General features: G+C 39.6%; 1 protein-coding gene across 1 annotated transcript in view; it reads right to left on the bottom strand.

Moving 5' to 3' along the window:
• Positions 1–15,132, bottom strand: part of STRIP1 (striatin interacting protein 1) — a 28,473-nt gene extending 13,341 nt beyond the window's left edge. Inside the window, exons 1-9 of the mRNA XM_089514871.1 lie at positions 14,941–15,132; positions 10,550–10,619; positions 8,548–8,622; positions 5,652–5,786; positions 4,542–4,662; positions 3,817–3,885; positions 3,117–3,223; positions 2,649–2,776; positions 495–677 (exon numbers count right to left, since the gene is read on the bottom strand). Of these exons, the coding sequence (XP_089370997.1) occupies positions 495–677; positions 2,649–2,776; positions 3,117–3,223; positions 3,817–3,885; positions 4,542–4,662; positions 5,652–5,786; positions 8,548–8,622; positions 10,550–10,619; positions 14,941–15,078 (1,026 nt within the window). The 5' untranslated portion in view covers positions 15,079–15,132. The remainder of the gene's footprint in view (positions 1–494; positions 678–2,648; positions 2,777–3,116; positions 3,224–3,816; positions 3,886–4,541; positions 4,663–5,651; positions 5,787–8,547; positions 8,623–10,549; positions 10,620–14,940) is intronic.
• Positions 15,133–15,769: the final 637 nt, after the last annotated feature.

Here is a 15,769-nt window from a genome sequence, read left to right as displayed (position 1 = left end):
TTCTGCCTCTTCCTTCTGCACACTGATCTTCCCAAATAGGAGTGGAAGGGATTTAGAAATTAGAAGACCAGGCCTGGTGTATCAAGGATCTAATTTTATTTAGAGAAAGAAATGCACTTCTGTCTTCCACCCCAACAGACCAGAATCTGAACAGAATGGGAGCCCTGAACTTTTATGTCCTAATATAGTTTGCCAAGTCACTACTGCAAACACATGTGCTTGGAAAATTCCATTAACCTGACAAACAAGATAGAAGTCAAAACTATTTGTTTAGGCATCAGTTGGTCATATGAAGCATTTTTTAAGGAAAACCAAATACAATATATAATTTTTGCAGTGTCAGCTTGTTCTTTTGGAGTAATTTCCCTAGCACCAAAATATACAAATAACAGAGTTGCAAGCACTTTTTGGGTTACCACATGCAAAACCATTTTTCTTTCCCCCTTTAGGAGAATCTTATTGTGTCCAAGACCTCTCTTTGTTCCCAAACTCACCTTGTGTTCTCGGCGTCCCCGTTTCTGCTGCTGTTCTATCAAATCAGAAGCAGATGCTGGAGGAGAGGCAGCTCTCATGTTGCGAATCACTTTTATGCTGTCTTCAGGAAGTGGAGGGAGACCAAGCATCTCCCGTTTCTCTGATTTCATATCTTGAAGTTCCTCAAATCCTCCAAGAGTACACTGTACACAAAGACAAATGCAGGTTATTCAGTTAACTTTTTGATCATTCCGAAACATAAAAATTGCTTTGCTAGAGGTTTTTTTTTTTTTTAAAAAAGGACTGAGGAATAGAAGATTAACTACAGCCACAAATATGTCCAAAGTTCTTCAGAGAACCATTTGTGAATACAGGATGGCACTTCAAAAGCAAAGAATCCTAGTACAGTGGCCCCTTGCCTTAAGTAGTGGGATCCATTCCGGACCCCGGCGTGTAAGGCAAGTCCTGCCTATGCTCGAGTCCCATTGAAAATAATGGGGCTCATGCACGTGGTGCGCCATGGGCGTAAGCTGAAAGCCGCATAATAGTCAGCCCTCTGTATCCATGAATTTTTAATCCATGGATTCAACCATCCACGGTTAGAAAATATTTTTAAAATATATACATTCAAAAAAACAAACCTTGATTTTGCCATTTTATATAAGGGACATATTTATATTTATTAAAGTATGAAAGAAGCCATAATTGTGGAGTTAACTTCATAATTTAGGCAAACCAGTTACCATAATTAGTTAATTTAATAATGCTAACTACTTGGGCTAGGTTGGTTTCCAGATTTAGCCTAGTCAAGGGTATTTCTCATATCCAAGATCCTCATCTAAATGGAAATTCTTTGTAATACAATTTCTTCTGAAATAGATAATGTTAATAACTAACATGAAGACTTCAGAATTGACTCTCCTGGGTTTTTGGGGTGTTGTTTGGGGAGATAATGGAAAAGTGTTTCACAAATACTCAAATGGTAATTTATTAGTAGCTACTAGGTTGGTTATTCTGGATGGATTTAAAATAGGCATATGTGATATCTGTATAACAAAGTGTTGTAATTAGATTTTATTGAAAAAATGACTAATAAACTCCAAATGGCTAAAGGAGAGATAGAAAAACATAATTTCACAATGATTTGGAATATATGGAAAATAAAACAAAACGTAGGACGTTCAAAGTCATTCAGATACTTCTGGTTAATCATGTAGGAACAAGTTTCAACATTTTTTGTGTCTGTTACGGCTGTGTATTTTAATTTAAATAATACTTTATGTACCTCTTTATCTCAGTGGGGGTGGGTGGGAATTGTTATGAAAGATTTTATAAAATAAATTTTGAAAAACTCTCTATATTTTTTAAAAAACAACAGATAACCTAAATAGCTAAGTGAATGTTTGCCATCTCCTATTTTGTATTTGCAAATTATCTATACATTTTTTATTCTTGTTAAAAGCCATAAAGAGTCTCAGTTCATATTGGTACTATTTTCCCCTACATAAGATATCAGAAGTGTCAAAAGCAGCTTGAGTCTCTAAGCCTCGCTCCATGTCACCATCGGGTGTTTTCAGGAAAACACCCAATGCTCAACTAGTTGCCAGCGCAGGGAAAAAAGCAGCACACTGCTATATAGATGTCTCAAATGGCACTGGCAGTAATATGCCTGTGGATACAAAATAGGGCATATATAAAATACACAGACCAGAATAAGCCCAACAAATCACAAAGGAAGCATTCTTAATTGTTATTATTATACACTGTATTTTAGCACTGTACTTATTTGTGAGCAGAAAAAAGAACTTCTGTCATGGGGTACCTATACAACTACAGCAATATACCCATTTCTTGTCAATTACAAGAGTTTTCTATGCAGTATACCATTTGTAGTGGTCATTTCAAATCCAGTTTATGAGTTACATCAAAGCACAATTTCATAGTGGCTTATGATTATTTTAAGAGTTACAACAGGATATACCATAAATATGACTAGAGACCTAGATGCATCCTACAGCTTAAAAATTAAATTCATTTGTTTCTGTATTCAGCATGGAAGTTAAAACAGCAATATCACATCATCCTGTGTAAGCAAGTTAGATCTCAGAAAGACAGTATTTTGGTTATCAGTAAACTGTAAGAGCACTATTTATTCATGCATAGGAGCCACTTACCAGGACAGTCTTCCACAGGAGAAGCAGCACCTTCTTCATAGGGAAGTGTGGGGCATGGCCACTGCAGAATTTGGTCACCATTCCAAAGAGCATCACAGAAAATGGTTCACTGTTATACAGAGGTGCTCCTGAAAGGTAACATATTTGCAACAACCACAGTATTTGCAGAAACCTTGGTTCTTGCTATACTCAGCAGTCAATTCACTAGTGTATTTGAACTATCTGCTATTATATTGTATACAGCTATGATATGTCCTTCTCCTACACTTGTATACAGTTTTTAACTCAGCTAAGTTCTAAATCCATATTCACTATGGTCCTAGTCATTTAGATCTAAAGCAGAACTTCTATCCCAAAACTGGACAGTATTTTCTTAAACAAAATAATTATATCTTCCTAGCAGAATGATACTTACTGAATTCAAATCATGTGAATTACCAAATCACTACTAAATGGGCAAACACATACCTAGTTCTGCTCTGAAGGTCTGTCTTATTGTCTTCCACTCGGGCTTGTCTCCTTCACACTCCTGACGGACAGTCTCTACAATAAGGTACATAATATTCAGTAGCACCCTGCAAATTAATTGAAATGATTGAGTAGATCAAAGTGGGAACTTCTAACAACATCATTCAGCTTATTCAAAACTATTTTACAAAGATGCAACTAAACTAAACCATCCATAAGAACAACAAAACATGTTTACTGGGAAAGGGCCAATAATTTCCTACTGCTCCCAGTTCATTATTTCTAAGATTACTGTTTTATAACAACTTGTAATTCTTCAGGAAAAATGCACGCATCCTAGAAAACACTTAAAGCTTGGACAGAAACAGCTCCTGGCAGAAATTGCCATTTTTCAACTGTAGTGATTCTATTGTAGGTGAGGTAGCAGTTTTCTCCATATATAATAATTCACTATTATTCTAGTGTTTGCTACTTTAATTATCCATTCATAACACACATCGTTCTTTTCTTTATTCAGTTTGCTTACTTGTCTTCCCTCTCTCCTCTCTAACTCCCTTGAATTCTGTAAATATGAGGGGAAGGAAATGATGATAACTGGATAAGCAAGAAAAGCAAAAGCTGTACAGAAAGGAAAGCATTTTTGCAAACGTATTACTCTTTCATAAGGATACCTCACCTAATGAGCAACTTATTTCCTCACCTCAAGTCTGTGCTGTCAGCCAAGGAGATGGCAGGCTTCCTCACTGCACTACTGCAGGCAGCACTGTTACTGAGAAGAAAGAGGTAAAAAATATCGCTGATATGTAACAGTGTCAAACTGAAGAGAAAGACTCTTCACAGTTTTTGTCAGAATGGGTGACATCTCCAAAGGAAGACTGAACCCCTGTCCCCTGAATATGTATGTGCCTTAGGTCTCCAACTGTCAAAAATGACTAAACTGATGTCTCTGTGAAAAAAAGAGTTAATAGATTTCCTTCCTGAAAGGTTGGGGCACTGTCAGTGCAAGAGATGAACTAAGATCTCATCATCCAAGCTTCTTATATAGGAGCTCCAGAAATGTGAGGTGCACAGGAGAATACAGACTACCACCCCATAGCTTGCTTTCGCTCCCTTATTTGGAAAAATTAAACAGTCTAGATCAGGTACCTAATATAGTAATGAAAGGAATTTGCTGCATCACCTGCTGCCTACACAGTTCAGTCCTGTTCCAGCACAGAGGACAAATAATTGTCTATGAAACTAGATGAGTACTGAATAAATTAATCAAGTATCTGATTCATGTTACTACTTGTGAAAGGCAATCAGATGTCAGACTCACTCTGTTATCTGTCCAGAAGTATATATCATGGTGAGGGGAGATCATAAACAAGCTACTGAAAAAGCTACATTTTCAAAAGCCCAATTCTGCACTGACAATGAACTCACTCTATTTCCATGTTCAAGAGCTCCACCAAAGCATTGAATGTCCCAACTTCAAGCAGAAGAAATATGTTGTATCGCATCCAGGACTGAACTTCAGCTTCAGAATTGCACTCATCAAATGTGCCTACAACATAAAAACTGTCCATGTTATATCACACATTATAAACATCCTGATGATCCACTTTTCACTTTACAGATTAAAATATGTTGTTCACCACAGATTAAAATATGTTGTTCACCAGACTCAAGCAAATTTGCCCAACTATCAGGACAAGAAGCACAGGACTTTCCAAACTCCAAAAGTAATGAAATTAGAAGTAACTTGAAAACAGCTGACCAGAATGCCAATCTACATAAGCATCTATCCTTCAGAGCCATATTGACTAACTGCAGGATTGAGCACAAGACTACTACAGGATTTTACAATAAAAAGTAAAAGCTTGAGAATGTGATTACACTATCATCTCATAAAATATTTCCCACATGAACAGATAGTATATAGATTAGCCTCTGTTGCCTGACAATCTTGCTACATAAAGTAAAAACATCATTGTTTAAATCCAATTGCTAGTCCTAACTACAGTAGTGGTAAGACAACACTAACATATGTTCCATTGATTCACTGGATTCTACTCTAGATAGGACCAGCAACTGGGTTTAGATAGACCCTAATGACTAAAACAATAAAATGAATTAATATTTTTTAATTTATTTATGATAATCTATGTAAAAGCTACAGAGAGGCTTGGTGACAACAATATTTAATATCTTTGCTCAACATCAAGTTTCAGGTGTATTTAGGCAAACGTTTAACTATCACTTTTGGTTCATTACTAAATTCAGACTCAAATAATTAAGAACAACAATGAAACTAATTCAGTCATTTAATTGCCACGTTCAACAAAGAAAATGTAATAGGTGTCACTGAATTAGTTCAGCTTTGTTAGCTTTAGTGGCAGCTTCATGCTGCAGAGAGAAAGGTTTTCTTTCAGCCTTTTTGTCTAAAGAACAATGTTAAATTACCATGTTGAAAAAACAACCATGAAAGCATTAAATAGCAATTACAAGACATTTCATAACTGAACAGTTCCTGTGAAAGTATTGAAGGTGTACCTTGTGCAACGTAAAGGATGGCTCGAGCTACCCTGAGCCTTTTCTCCCGGGCGGTGACCTCAAGGCCATCAAGAAGCCTCATTGCATGTGTCCGATGCTGATTAGTGTCCAGTTCTGTCCATTTTTTATCAAGCACTGTGAAGTCAAGCAGTTTGATATGATGCTGCCTTCTGAAGAAAGGGATGGGGTTTCGAAACTGTCTAGTTTTTAACATTTAAAGCCAATGAAGAGAAATCAACATGCTAGAAACATTGCAGCACTCAACACTAACATAGTCACTGAATATATGGTTAGTCACTACAGTCAGCCTTCCAGATTTGCAACTTTGACTTTTGTGGATTTGATTATGTACATATGTTCTCTCTCAGAATCTCTAGGTCTTCCGTTGCTACTCTATGGTCACCTTCTTCAAGACGTTGTGCTGGAGGATCTAGAGATTCCTAGACAAAATACTTCTCCATGCATTTGTAGGTCCTCCAGCACAATTCTATGGTCAACCTCTAGCAGATGTTGATCACAGAGTTGCACTGGAGGACCTAGATATTCCTAGAGAAGCTCTCTCTGGTAAATAAATAATGTTTTTTGTTTATTTGTGGTTTTTATACTTTCATGGAGGGCCTGTGCCCCTAACCTCAGCAAATGTTGAGAATCCACTGTAGTTATTTGCAACACATGAAGATAGCCCAGCATCATAGCATCAAGCCTGGCAATAATTCAGATTCATTATCTTTGCACAGATAAATAATTTGGGCTGCACTGAGATCTTTCTCAGCAAATTTCATCCACCAGTATTACATTGGTGCCATAAGCTAGAAGATAATTAACAGATTTGCCATTCAAATTATTGTCAAACTTCTATATCAGACCACAACTGAAAAAAATATAACAGAAGGATAGAATCCTATGACTTTTGGCAGTGTGTCCTATGGACTATAGGATTTTCCAGATCTCTCTCTTTGTGTGATGAGGAAAGCCTGACGTTATAGGCCTTTTCCATGATGCTGTAGGAAGGCCGGCAGACTTATCCCAACACCAGAACTCCAGCGTTCGAGAAGGGAGTAAGAAGAAGGCATTATGAGGTGGACAGCTATACTATGGTTTGCATTTTAATATGGCATAATGGTATGTTGATACTGCCAGCAGGTAAAGACCCTTTTATTTAAGAAGGCATTTAATTTTTAATATGTTGTGGCAGACAGGGTTTTTTTTATAATGGGGGATGTCTATTTCTATTTTATAATGTTTTGTATGTGTTTTTAAAACTGGTTTTAATTTGCATTTTAAACTTGTGTTCTTTAAATATGAGTCTCGTTTGATGGTGTTCTAACCTTTGCATTAGGAGATTTTTTAGTTGTATTGTCTTTTTTAAATAGCTGTATGCCACTTTGGACCCCATGTTAGGAGAAAGGTGGGAATATAAATTAAATAAATAAAAAAGTATATTATATTTTAAGGTTGTTAAAGGGAATGTATGAAAACTGAATGACAGGTGTGGAATGCTAGCTGAAGTGAGTTTTCATATGGAAAATAAATAGCTGAAAGCAAAGGGTTCTTGTAGCTGAAAGTGAGAAATGCTGTAAGAATAACACTGTAAGAGAAAGGATTAGAATGGCAGGATCAGGATTTTGATAAAAGCCGTTAGAGAGGGAGGATCTGAGTTCTGAACTGAAACAGACAGACAGATACTGTGTGAGAGAAGACTGCGTTAGGTAGTTAACATTTTGTTTGTGCACAGTGTATTTATAATAGAAAAAAATGGCAACAAGTAGTATTTATGTGTTTGAAATAAATACAACATTTTCAACTACAGTTGCCCCTCCTAACTCGTGGATCTGAGATCTGTGACCTTGAATATCTGCGGAAGGGATATTTTTAATGGCCTGCGTGCCCAGCACATGCACTCAAACCATACACATGGGGCATGCCCCATTCAAGCCTATGGGGCTTGAATATGCACAAGCCTCTGTTTTCATGGGAATGTCTGGAACGGATGCCCGTGAAAATGGAGGGCCAACTGTATATTTAACAAAGTTATATTTATTGGATGACGCAACTACACCTACTGTCTAGTCACTACACGAATGTTGTAACAGCTGTTAAAATTTAAGTACTGTCACAGCAGCCTCATATACAGTCTTAGTGAAACCTTTAGGGGACTCTGGTGGCAGTGATACCTTAGGGGAGGAGTGGGAAACTTTGAGAGGCAAATTCTTTGTGCCTGGGATATTTAGGAGGAAACATGGACTGCCAAAAATATTAATAAAAGTGGGGGTAGAAAGGGAAGGGAAGTAACAAGAAATCTATTTCTGGTTTTGAAAGGTTTTTTTAATGTTACACAGTGCAGGGTGATCCTGTGGCCTGTTCACAAAGTGAACTTCCATTCTTAAAGGCTTTCAAGTAGAGACAATCTTTTTTTTTTTTTTTTTGGCCATCTGGGGAATTGAGTGACTGCAAAACAGCCTTGGGGGCCACATGTGGCTCCAGGACTACACTGGAAGCCCTAGACAGAGTTTGGGGATTTGAGTGGGATCGCCACAGACAGTGGTTTGGAATGTGATTACCACCGTGAGACCAAACACATGGCATGTTGGGGAAGCACTGGATCAGCAAGATACAAAGCCCTTCCATGCTTGACATTCTTCCAGAAAATGAAGTTTTTCACCTTGTGTTCACAAGCTCATGACAAGTAGTTTTAGATTTGAAACTTAAATAATTCTATGACAATTTGGTTAAATTAAATCAAGTCCCACAAAACTATCTGAAAAATAGTTGATGTTAAACCACCTACATATTGTTGTTTAATTCCATCCCAAAGAGAAAAGCTCATATTACACCTTTGAACTGACACAGATTGACCTTACATTTTCACAACAGACAAATAACACATCACTCTTACCATGCAGCCTAAAATCCTCCTCAAAGCATTTTCTGTTGAGTTGAAATTCAGGCCCTTCTGTGTAACTGTACAGTTCTGTCCAGAGAAAATTGTGATTAATACATTTCATACCTCTTTGAGCATAATTTAAGGAATAAAGTGCTTTGCTTAAACATCAGCAACATTACTGGATTCCATTAGGCAGTGTAACAAGTACATTAACATCTCTCATGCTTATCCTATAAAAGTTACTATTATGTGTTAGTTTTATTGAGTTAAGGTTTGCATTTGTAGCATGTGTACACCAGTGAGGTTTGGTCATTATCTTTCAAACAAAAGGCTGGAGAACAAGGGAAACAAATTAAATTAGATTATCCTCCATGGCTAATGCAAAGCATGATTTGCATTGACTTCACACTGTGCTTTCACTTACTGGTTTACAGATAATTGTCAGTTATGGTTTAGATACACCAAAATGGGCAATTTTGGGGGTCAGAAAGTCCCCCTCTCAGGTCACCATGAGCTGTAAACTCCTGCCTCATAAAATTCAGTGGTACAAACAAGGTAATTATGCTTTAAAACAAGGCATGTGAGGAGTGCACATTGCTTCAACACTAATTCATGCTCAGAGTGCCTCCTAGTCCAAAACACACTGCAGAAATAGTGCAGTTTGCAACCCGTTTAACTGCCCTGGCTCAATGCTAGGGAATTTTGAGAACTGTAGTTTTGTGAAATATTTAGCTTTCTCTGTCAGAGAGCACTGGTGCCACAATAAACCACAGTTCCAAGGATCCCTTAGCACTGAGCCAGGGCAGTGAAAGCAATCTCAAAGTGGATTATTTCTTCAGTGTGTTATGGACCCAAGAGTACTAGCTGGTTTCAAAACAGGCTGTGGAGTCCCCACACACCTTGTTTTAAGATGAAAGTGTACTGTTTAAACTATGTTTTCCCACTGTAATGTCAGCTTTCAGGAAATCAAGGAAAAGTAGCACTTTTTTTGCTGCTGTCAAATTTTGCAAGCAATAGTTGGCCCTTTGGGAGAGATGAATGTGGCCCACATGTTGTCTACCCCTAAGGTATAAACATGCAGTACTTAACTATGGCTGAAGAAACACATCATGGGAAACATTATGTGTCCAACAGATCATTATTCTACTGAAGTAGTTTCTGAACATTAGGAATTGGTTGCAGAGCAGTGTCTAGAAGAGTGACAGGAGACAAAGGCCCCATACAGACAATCCAAAATAAAGCTGTTTTGGGTCACTTTGGAGGTATGCTGTTTCAATGATGCACGCATCTTAAGAGTCTGGAAGCTGCACCAAAGCTGTGCTCCAGTTCTTAGGACTGGGACGTGGCTTTGGTGCAGCTTCCGGACTCTTAGGACGCATGCATCATTGAAACAACATACCTCCAAAGTGACCCGAAGCAGCTTTATTTTGGCCTGTCTGTATGGGGCCAAACTTTGCGATACTCCCTTCCTCTTGTCACTTTCTGTGCCTTCTGAAAAGTTGCTCTGAGTGGCTGGCAGACCCTTTCTATAACATAATGTGGAGAAACAGGGGGAGTAAGGGGAAGGGGGATCGGTAAATATGGCTTTGCCTAGCCCCCTTTCTCCAGGTGGGGAATATCTACTAGTTAGTGTTGTGTTTCACAGACAGAAGATACCTTCTGGATACAGAGAAACCAATTTGGAACCAACTTATTACACTGACTGAATTTTCAAAACCAGAAATATTTAGCATAATGCAACACACTTGCAACAAAATAACAGGATCATAAATGGATAGCTTCCATGTGATTCCCATTACTGAACTACAAAGATTCCTTGAACAGCATGCCACAAATAAAATAAAACACAACTAATAGCATAGAATTGAGCAGTGGCATTTTCAACAGTCAGTATCATTCACACAATATTTAATTTCTCTGATGGCTCAATATGTGCTCCAAAGATCAACTGAATCCATCTTAAGATACCAAGAACAACAAGCATAACAGCAGTGGTAACTGGCTTCTATTTTACCTGACAGTTCAGCAGCCCATTTGTCTGTATCTGCATATTCAAATTCAAAGTCTGGAGATTCTGAGAATCCCTACAAAAAAATAAGAGAGAAGACAAATAAAACCTTTTATCAGAAAGAATCCTGCCTATTAAGGCAGCTTCAGTATTAACCCTGCTTAACTTTCCACCTACAGCTCCACAGTTACCATAGTAACTTACTCATCCTTAAATGATTGCAGCAATTGCTCCCTCAAACCTGCTTTGCCACATTGTTCATCAAGGAGGTGCTGTCAAGGGGTCAGTCTCTAGTCATCCCCTGATTCTCAGACTGCCCAACTGGAAGTAAGGTTCACCAAGTACAATGGCACTTACTCCCAGGTAAAAGGGAGCATTAAAAGAGGGCAGACCCAGCACCCTTCAATTTGTCTTCCTTTCAGAAGGAATAAAAATATTTCCTGTTCTTGTATCTCAAGCCAAGATTTGAAGACTTAGCTGGGTGTTTTTTTATAGGAGGGTGGGATGGCCAACTGCTCCCACTCCCAAAGAGGACTCTGAGTCAATCTCTGCTGCTACTGAATAAGCCACTGTTATGAGTAAGGTGAGAATGGAAGCAGAAGTGGATGCAACAATTCTTTGGGACTCTGGCCTCCTCCTTGCTGTCCTTTTGCTTGAAGGCAAAATGTTTTCTTTTCAAGCAGTCTTTTAATACGTTTTATTTTTTTTATTTTTAACTTAGTACAATAGACCCTTGGATACCAAAATCTGTGGATACTCAAGCCCCATACAGTAATGTAGTAAAATGGCATCCCTTATGAAAAATGGCAAAACCAAGATTTTCTTTTTTGAATTTATATTATCCCCCCCCCCCCCCCAGCTCCACAATATTTATATATGTTTAGAGTTGCAGTTTTCTTTTTGCTTATTGGAGTACTAGATAAGACTGATGGAAATAAAAGTAGATGATAGGTACAGGCCAAAGAAAAAGAAACAAAAGCCATTATTAGAAAGCATTAAACACCGATCTGTTGAAGATGGGAAGTACTATCATAGCAATGTGACTAAACAACTAAGTATTGAATTTCTATTTGGCGTGTTCATTTTTTTCTAATGTTGGAAATGAATAAGAATATTACAAAAAAGGAATTTGTATATTTTTTGAATATTTTCAAGCCATGGATGGTTGAATCCATAGATAAAATATAACCAAGGATACAGAGAGACTACTGTACTGTGGGCCCTTCACATTTGCTGGGTTTGGGGGTGCAGGACCCCCATGAAAGCGGAAAAACCTGAAATAAAATTTTAAAAACTGTTGTTGTTTTTTAGCCTGAGGGAACACCTTTCTAGGAATCGCTACATCCTCCAGGCCAAGTCTGCAGTCAACATCTGCCAGAGGTTGGCCACAGAATTGCACTGGAGGACCTACAAAATGCCTGGAGAAGTTTTGGCACGTTACAGACTGCCGGATTGCGGCGGTCTGGCTCCACCTCCGCTTTCAGCGTCCGGGAGCCACAGCGGCCAAACCGTGCGGCTCCCGGATGCTCCAAGGAAGGAGCGTGGAAATCACGCTCCTTCCTGGGCCCCAGAAGACGCCGCAAGGCGCTAGTTGGCACTCGCGGCATCACTTCTGGGGCACGACGTGCGGACACACAGCGTCCGCTATGTCAATATGGCGGCGGCTGTGTGGAATGGCCGCCGCCATTTGTCACGGACTCTGTCCGTGATAGGGTTAGGGGCGTCTGGAAGAGACGCCCCTTTTTCAAACTGGGGCGTTCTCAGGATGTCCCTAATGGAGGTCTGTAACCCGCCTTTCTCTCTAACACACTCCCTGGGTCCTCTAGCACAACTTCTGGTGGACAGTGACCAGAGCCAGGACCTAGAGATCCCTACTGCAGTGAGCCCACGTCATACGCGGGTGCAATATACGCAGCTATAAGCCAGAAGGAGTAGTAATGGCACCACCATGAGCACATACACGGAATGTCTCTTAGGGTCTGGAAAGGATCCCCCGCATAAGGGAAGGGACCACTGTATATACCATATATACTTGACTACAAGTTGACCTCATGTATAAGTAGAGGGCAGGTTTTGGGGCCAAAATTATGGATTTCGATTTGACCTGTGGATAAGTCGAGGTAAAACTGAGAGACATGTAACAAAGGATCTAAAGAATGAAGCAAAGGAAAATGATGCCAAAGAACTTACAAAATTCCAGCAGGCATAATACTAAAGGCTGGATGGATGAGAGAGCAGAGGGAGGGCCAGTGCTTCCGGGGAGGTCTTGCCTTTCATCAGAGGATGGCTATTCATGAATTAAAGTACAGTACTTACATTGACCCACAGATAAGTCGACTCAGGTTTTTTGGGTCAATTTTTTTGACTAAAATTTCTAGGCTTATGCATGAGTATATACAGAGTGTGTGTGTGTGTGTGTGTGTATGTATGTGTGTATATGTGTGTGTGTGTGTATGTGTGTCTATATATACATATACATATATATATATCCCCTTCCCTAGTCCCATTTCTAAAGTGGGAAATATTTTTAGTGTAGTATTTCAGAGTGGTTTCAGTGTCAGACTATGACTCTGGAGACCACATTTATTTATTTATTTATTGCATACACACAATATATATATGGTCTGCAGAGTATGACTCTGGAGATAGAGAATGTACACACACACACACACACACAGATTCAGCCCTCCTTATCCATGGATTTTTTTATCCTCAGATCCACAGCTTGAAAATACTTTAAAAATGTACAAATTCTCATAGGCAAACCTTGATTATACCCTTTTATATAAGGGACACCATTTTACTATGCCATTAGACAGTTGCCCTTCCATTTTTGCGGACTTCAGATCTGCAACGCTCGCTTCCTCACAAGGAGCAAAGGGAGGGGGGTTAAAATGGGGTGCGTGCCCAAGGCGCATGCTGCCAGTGGCTGCTCACATAAGCGTGCCCCCATTCAAACTTATGGGGCTTGAATATCTGCGAGCTTCTGTTCTCATGGGAGGGTCTGGAATGGATCCCCTGCGAAAACAGAGGGCTGACTGTATTTAATGTGACTTGAGCATCCACAGATTTTGGTATCCATGGGGGGTCCTGGAACCAACCCCCATGGGATACCAAGGGCCCACTATATTAACACTCTCTCTCTCTCTCTCTCTGTATATATATATAATGTGTGCGTATGTATAATACACACATACATTATATACATATGATATATATATATATATATATATATACACACATATACACACACACACATAAACTCTGGCTACATATGTGTGTATAACACATACACACATTATATAATACAAATATATATTACCTATATATAATATACACAGAAGCAAACACATATTAATATACACACACACACATATTAATGCTCTCTCTATATAATGTGTGTGTAATACACACACAATATATGTATATATTAACTATATATAACGAGCATTTATATAATGCACACATTATACACATATACATTTATATATATTAATGCTCTCTCTATATTACACACACATTATATACAGTTAATATATATATGATATATATAATGTGCATGTATTATATGCAGACGCACACACGTATGTGTACATAATACACGCAAACATACATATTATATATATAAATATAATATTATATAGATAGATAGATATAGATACAGTATAAACACTATATAATATAAATATAAATAAATAATGTGTGTGTGTATAATACACACACTATGCATGTGTTGTTCACCGCCCTGATCATGGGAAGGGCAGTGTACAAATAAAATTTTTATTTATTTATTATTATTATTTATCTATCTCCATCATACACTCCCTGAATGGAGAGTGGTGGAGTCTCCTTCCTTGGAGGTCTTTAAAGAGAGGCTGGATGGCCATCTGTCACTGGGGATGCTTTGATTTGGACTTCCTGCATGGCAGAATGGGGTTGGGCTGGATGGCCCCTGTGGTCTCTTCCAACTCTACGATTCTATAATGAGTGTATATATAACACACAGGCATATACTGCTGGCCCTCATCCCCTTCTCCTTTTGTGTGGTGTCTTTTTAGATTGTAAGCCCGAGGGCAGGGAACCGTCCAATTAAAAAGGCTGTATGTACAGCGCTGTGTAAATATTACAGCGCTTTATAAATAAAGGTTAATAATAATAATAATAATAATAATATATCTGTCTATCCAGAGTCCAACCCTGAAGCCACTGTATGAAACACAGCCGTGTCTCGAGATGCTCCTGATCGGAGTGAGGCGGCGGAGGCAGTGCCGTCAACCAATAACCCGATCGATCAGTCTGAGGGGAGGCATCGATCCACCCTCACCCGCCGCCTCCTCTTCCTTTTCTTAACCGACAAGGCCTGACAGCTGAGGGACTCCCCTCCCCGCCCCCTTCACCTCCGAGTCCTTCCTCTGGTTGCGGTTGGGTTCCCGGCCCTTCACCCCCGGCGCCGGCGGCGTGCTCAGCCCTAGGGCCCCGCTCCGCTGCTTATTGTTGACAATGAGCAAGCCAGGACCACCGCCGCCGGGATCCATCACGACGACGACGACGACGACGACTCGCCGCCAGCTCTCGCGAGACTCTCAGAAGGTAGAATCTCGCAGGAAACACCGCCATCTTGAAAGTGGCGGAAGGAAAGGCGCCGCTCCCCCTCCACCATCATGGGAGGTCTGTTATTTTATTTACATATACTATATTCTAATTTCAGAAGGTTTTTTTGGCGGGGGAGGGGCCACGCCATCCTCAGAGGCTGAGAGAGTGTGACTCTGGCCAATGTTACTCAGTGAATATATATGGCCCAGCCCAGAATCGAACCCTGGTCTCCCGAGTCGTAGTCCAGCGTTCTAACTATTACGCCACGCCCACGGCGCCTCTGTCTAGTTTTTTTAAAGAAGGGATTGAGGATAGGTTCGGTAATGGAGAGAGAGCGGAGTGAGGGGTTTTGGCGCGCATGCGCACAGCAGGCGAGAGCGCTAGCTCGCGCGGCGGCCATCTTGTTTGTCCGCAGGGAAGGACGCAGTTACCATGGTTACGGAGTAGGCCTGATGATGGGTTTCAGGGGAAAAGTCTCAGGCTGCAACCTCACTACAGAAATAATAATAGTGATAGTAATAGTAATAATAATAATAAAGTGGGTTTTCCCCTCTGTCCTTGAGAAAAATTATTTAAAAAATAAAAGAATTCAAAACTTGATTTAAAAACTTCCCCTCCAATTGTAGCCTCTAT

The sequence above is a fragment of the Sceloporus occidentalis genome, unplaced genomic scaffold, assembly GCF_023333645.1.
Source record: "Sceloporus occidentalis isolate IW3139 unplaced genomic scaffold, rSceOcc1.0.p SCAF_3, whole genome shotgun sequence".
In the NCBI taxonomy this organism is placed as follows: Eukaryota; Metazoa; Chordata; class Lepidosauria; order Squamata; family Phrynosomatidae; genus Sceloporus; species Sceloporus occidentalis.
Note: the sequence above shows the minus strand (reverse complement) of the source record. Positions and strands in the feature narration are given on the sequence as shown.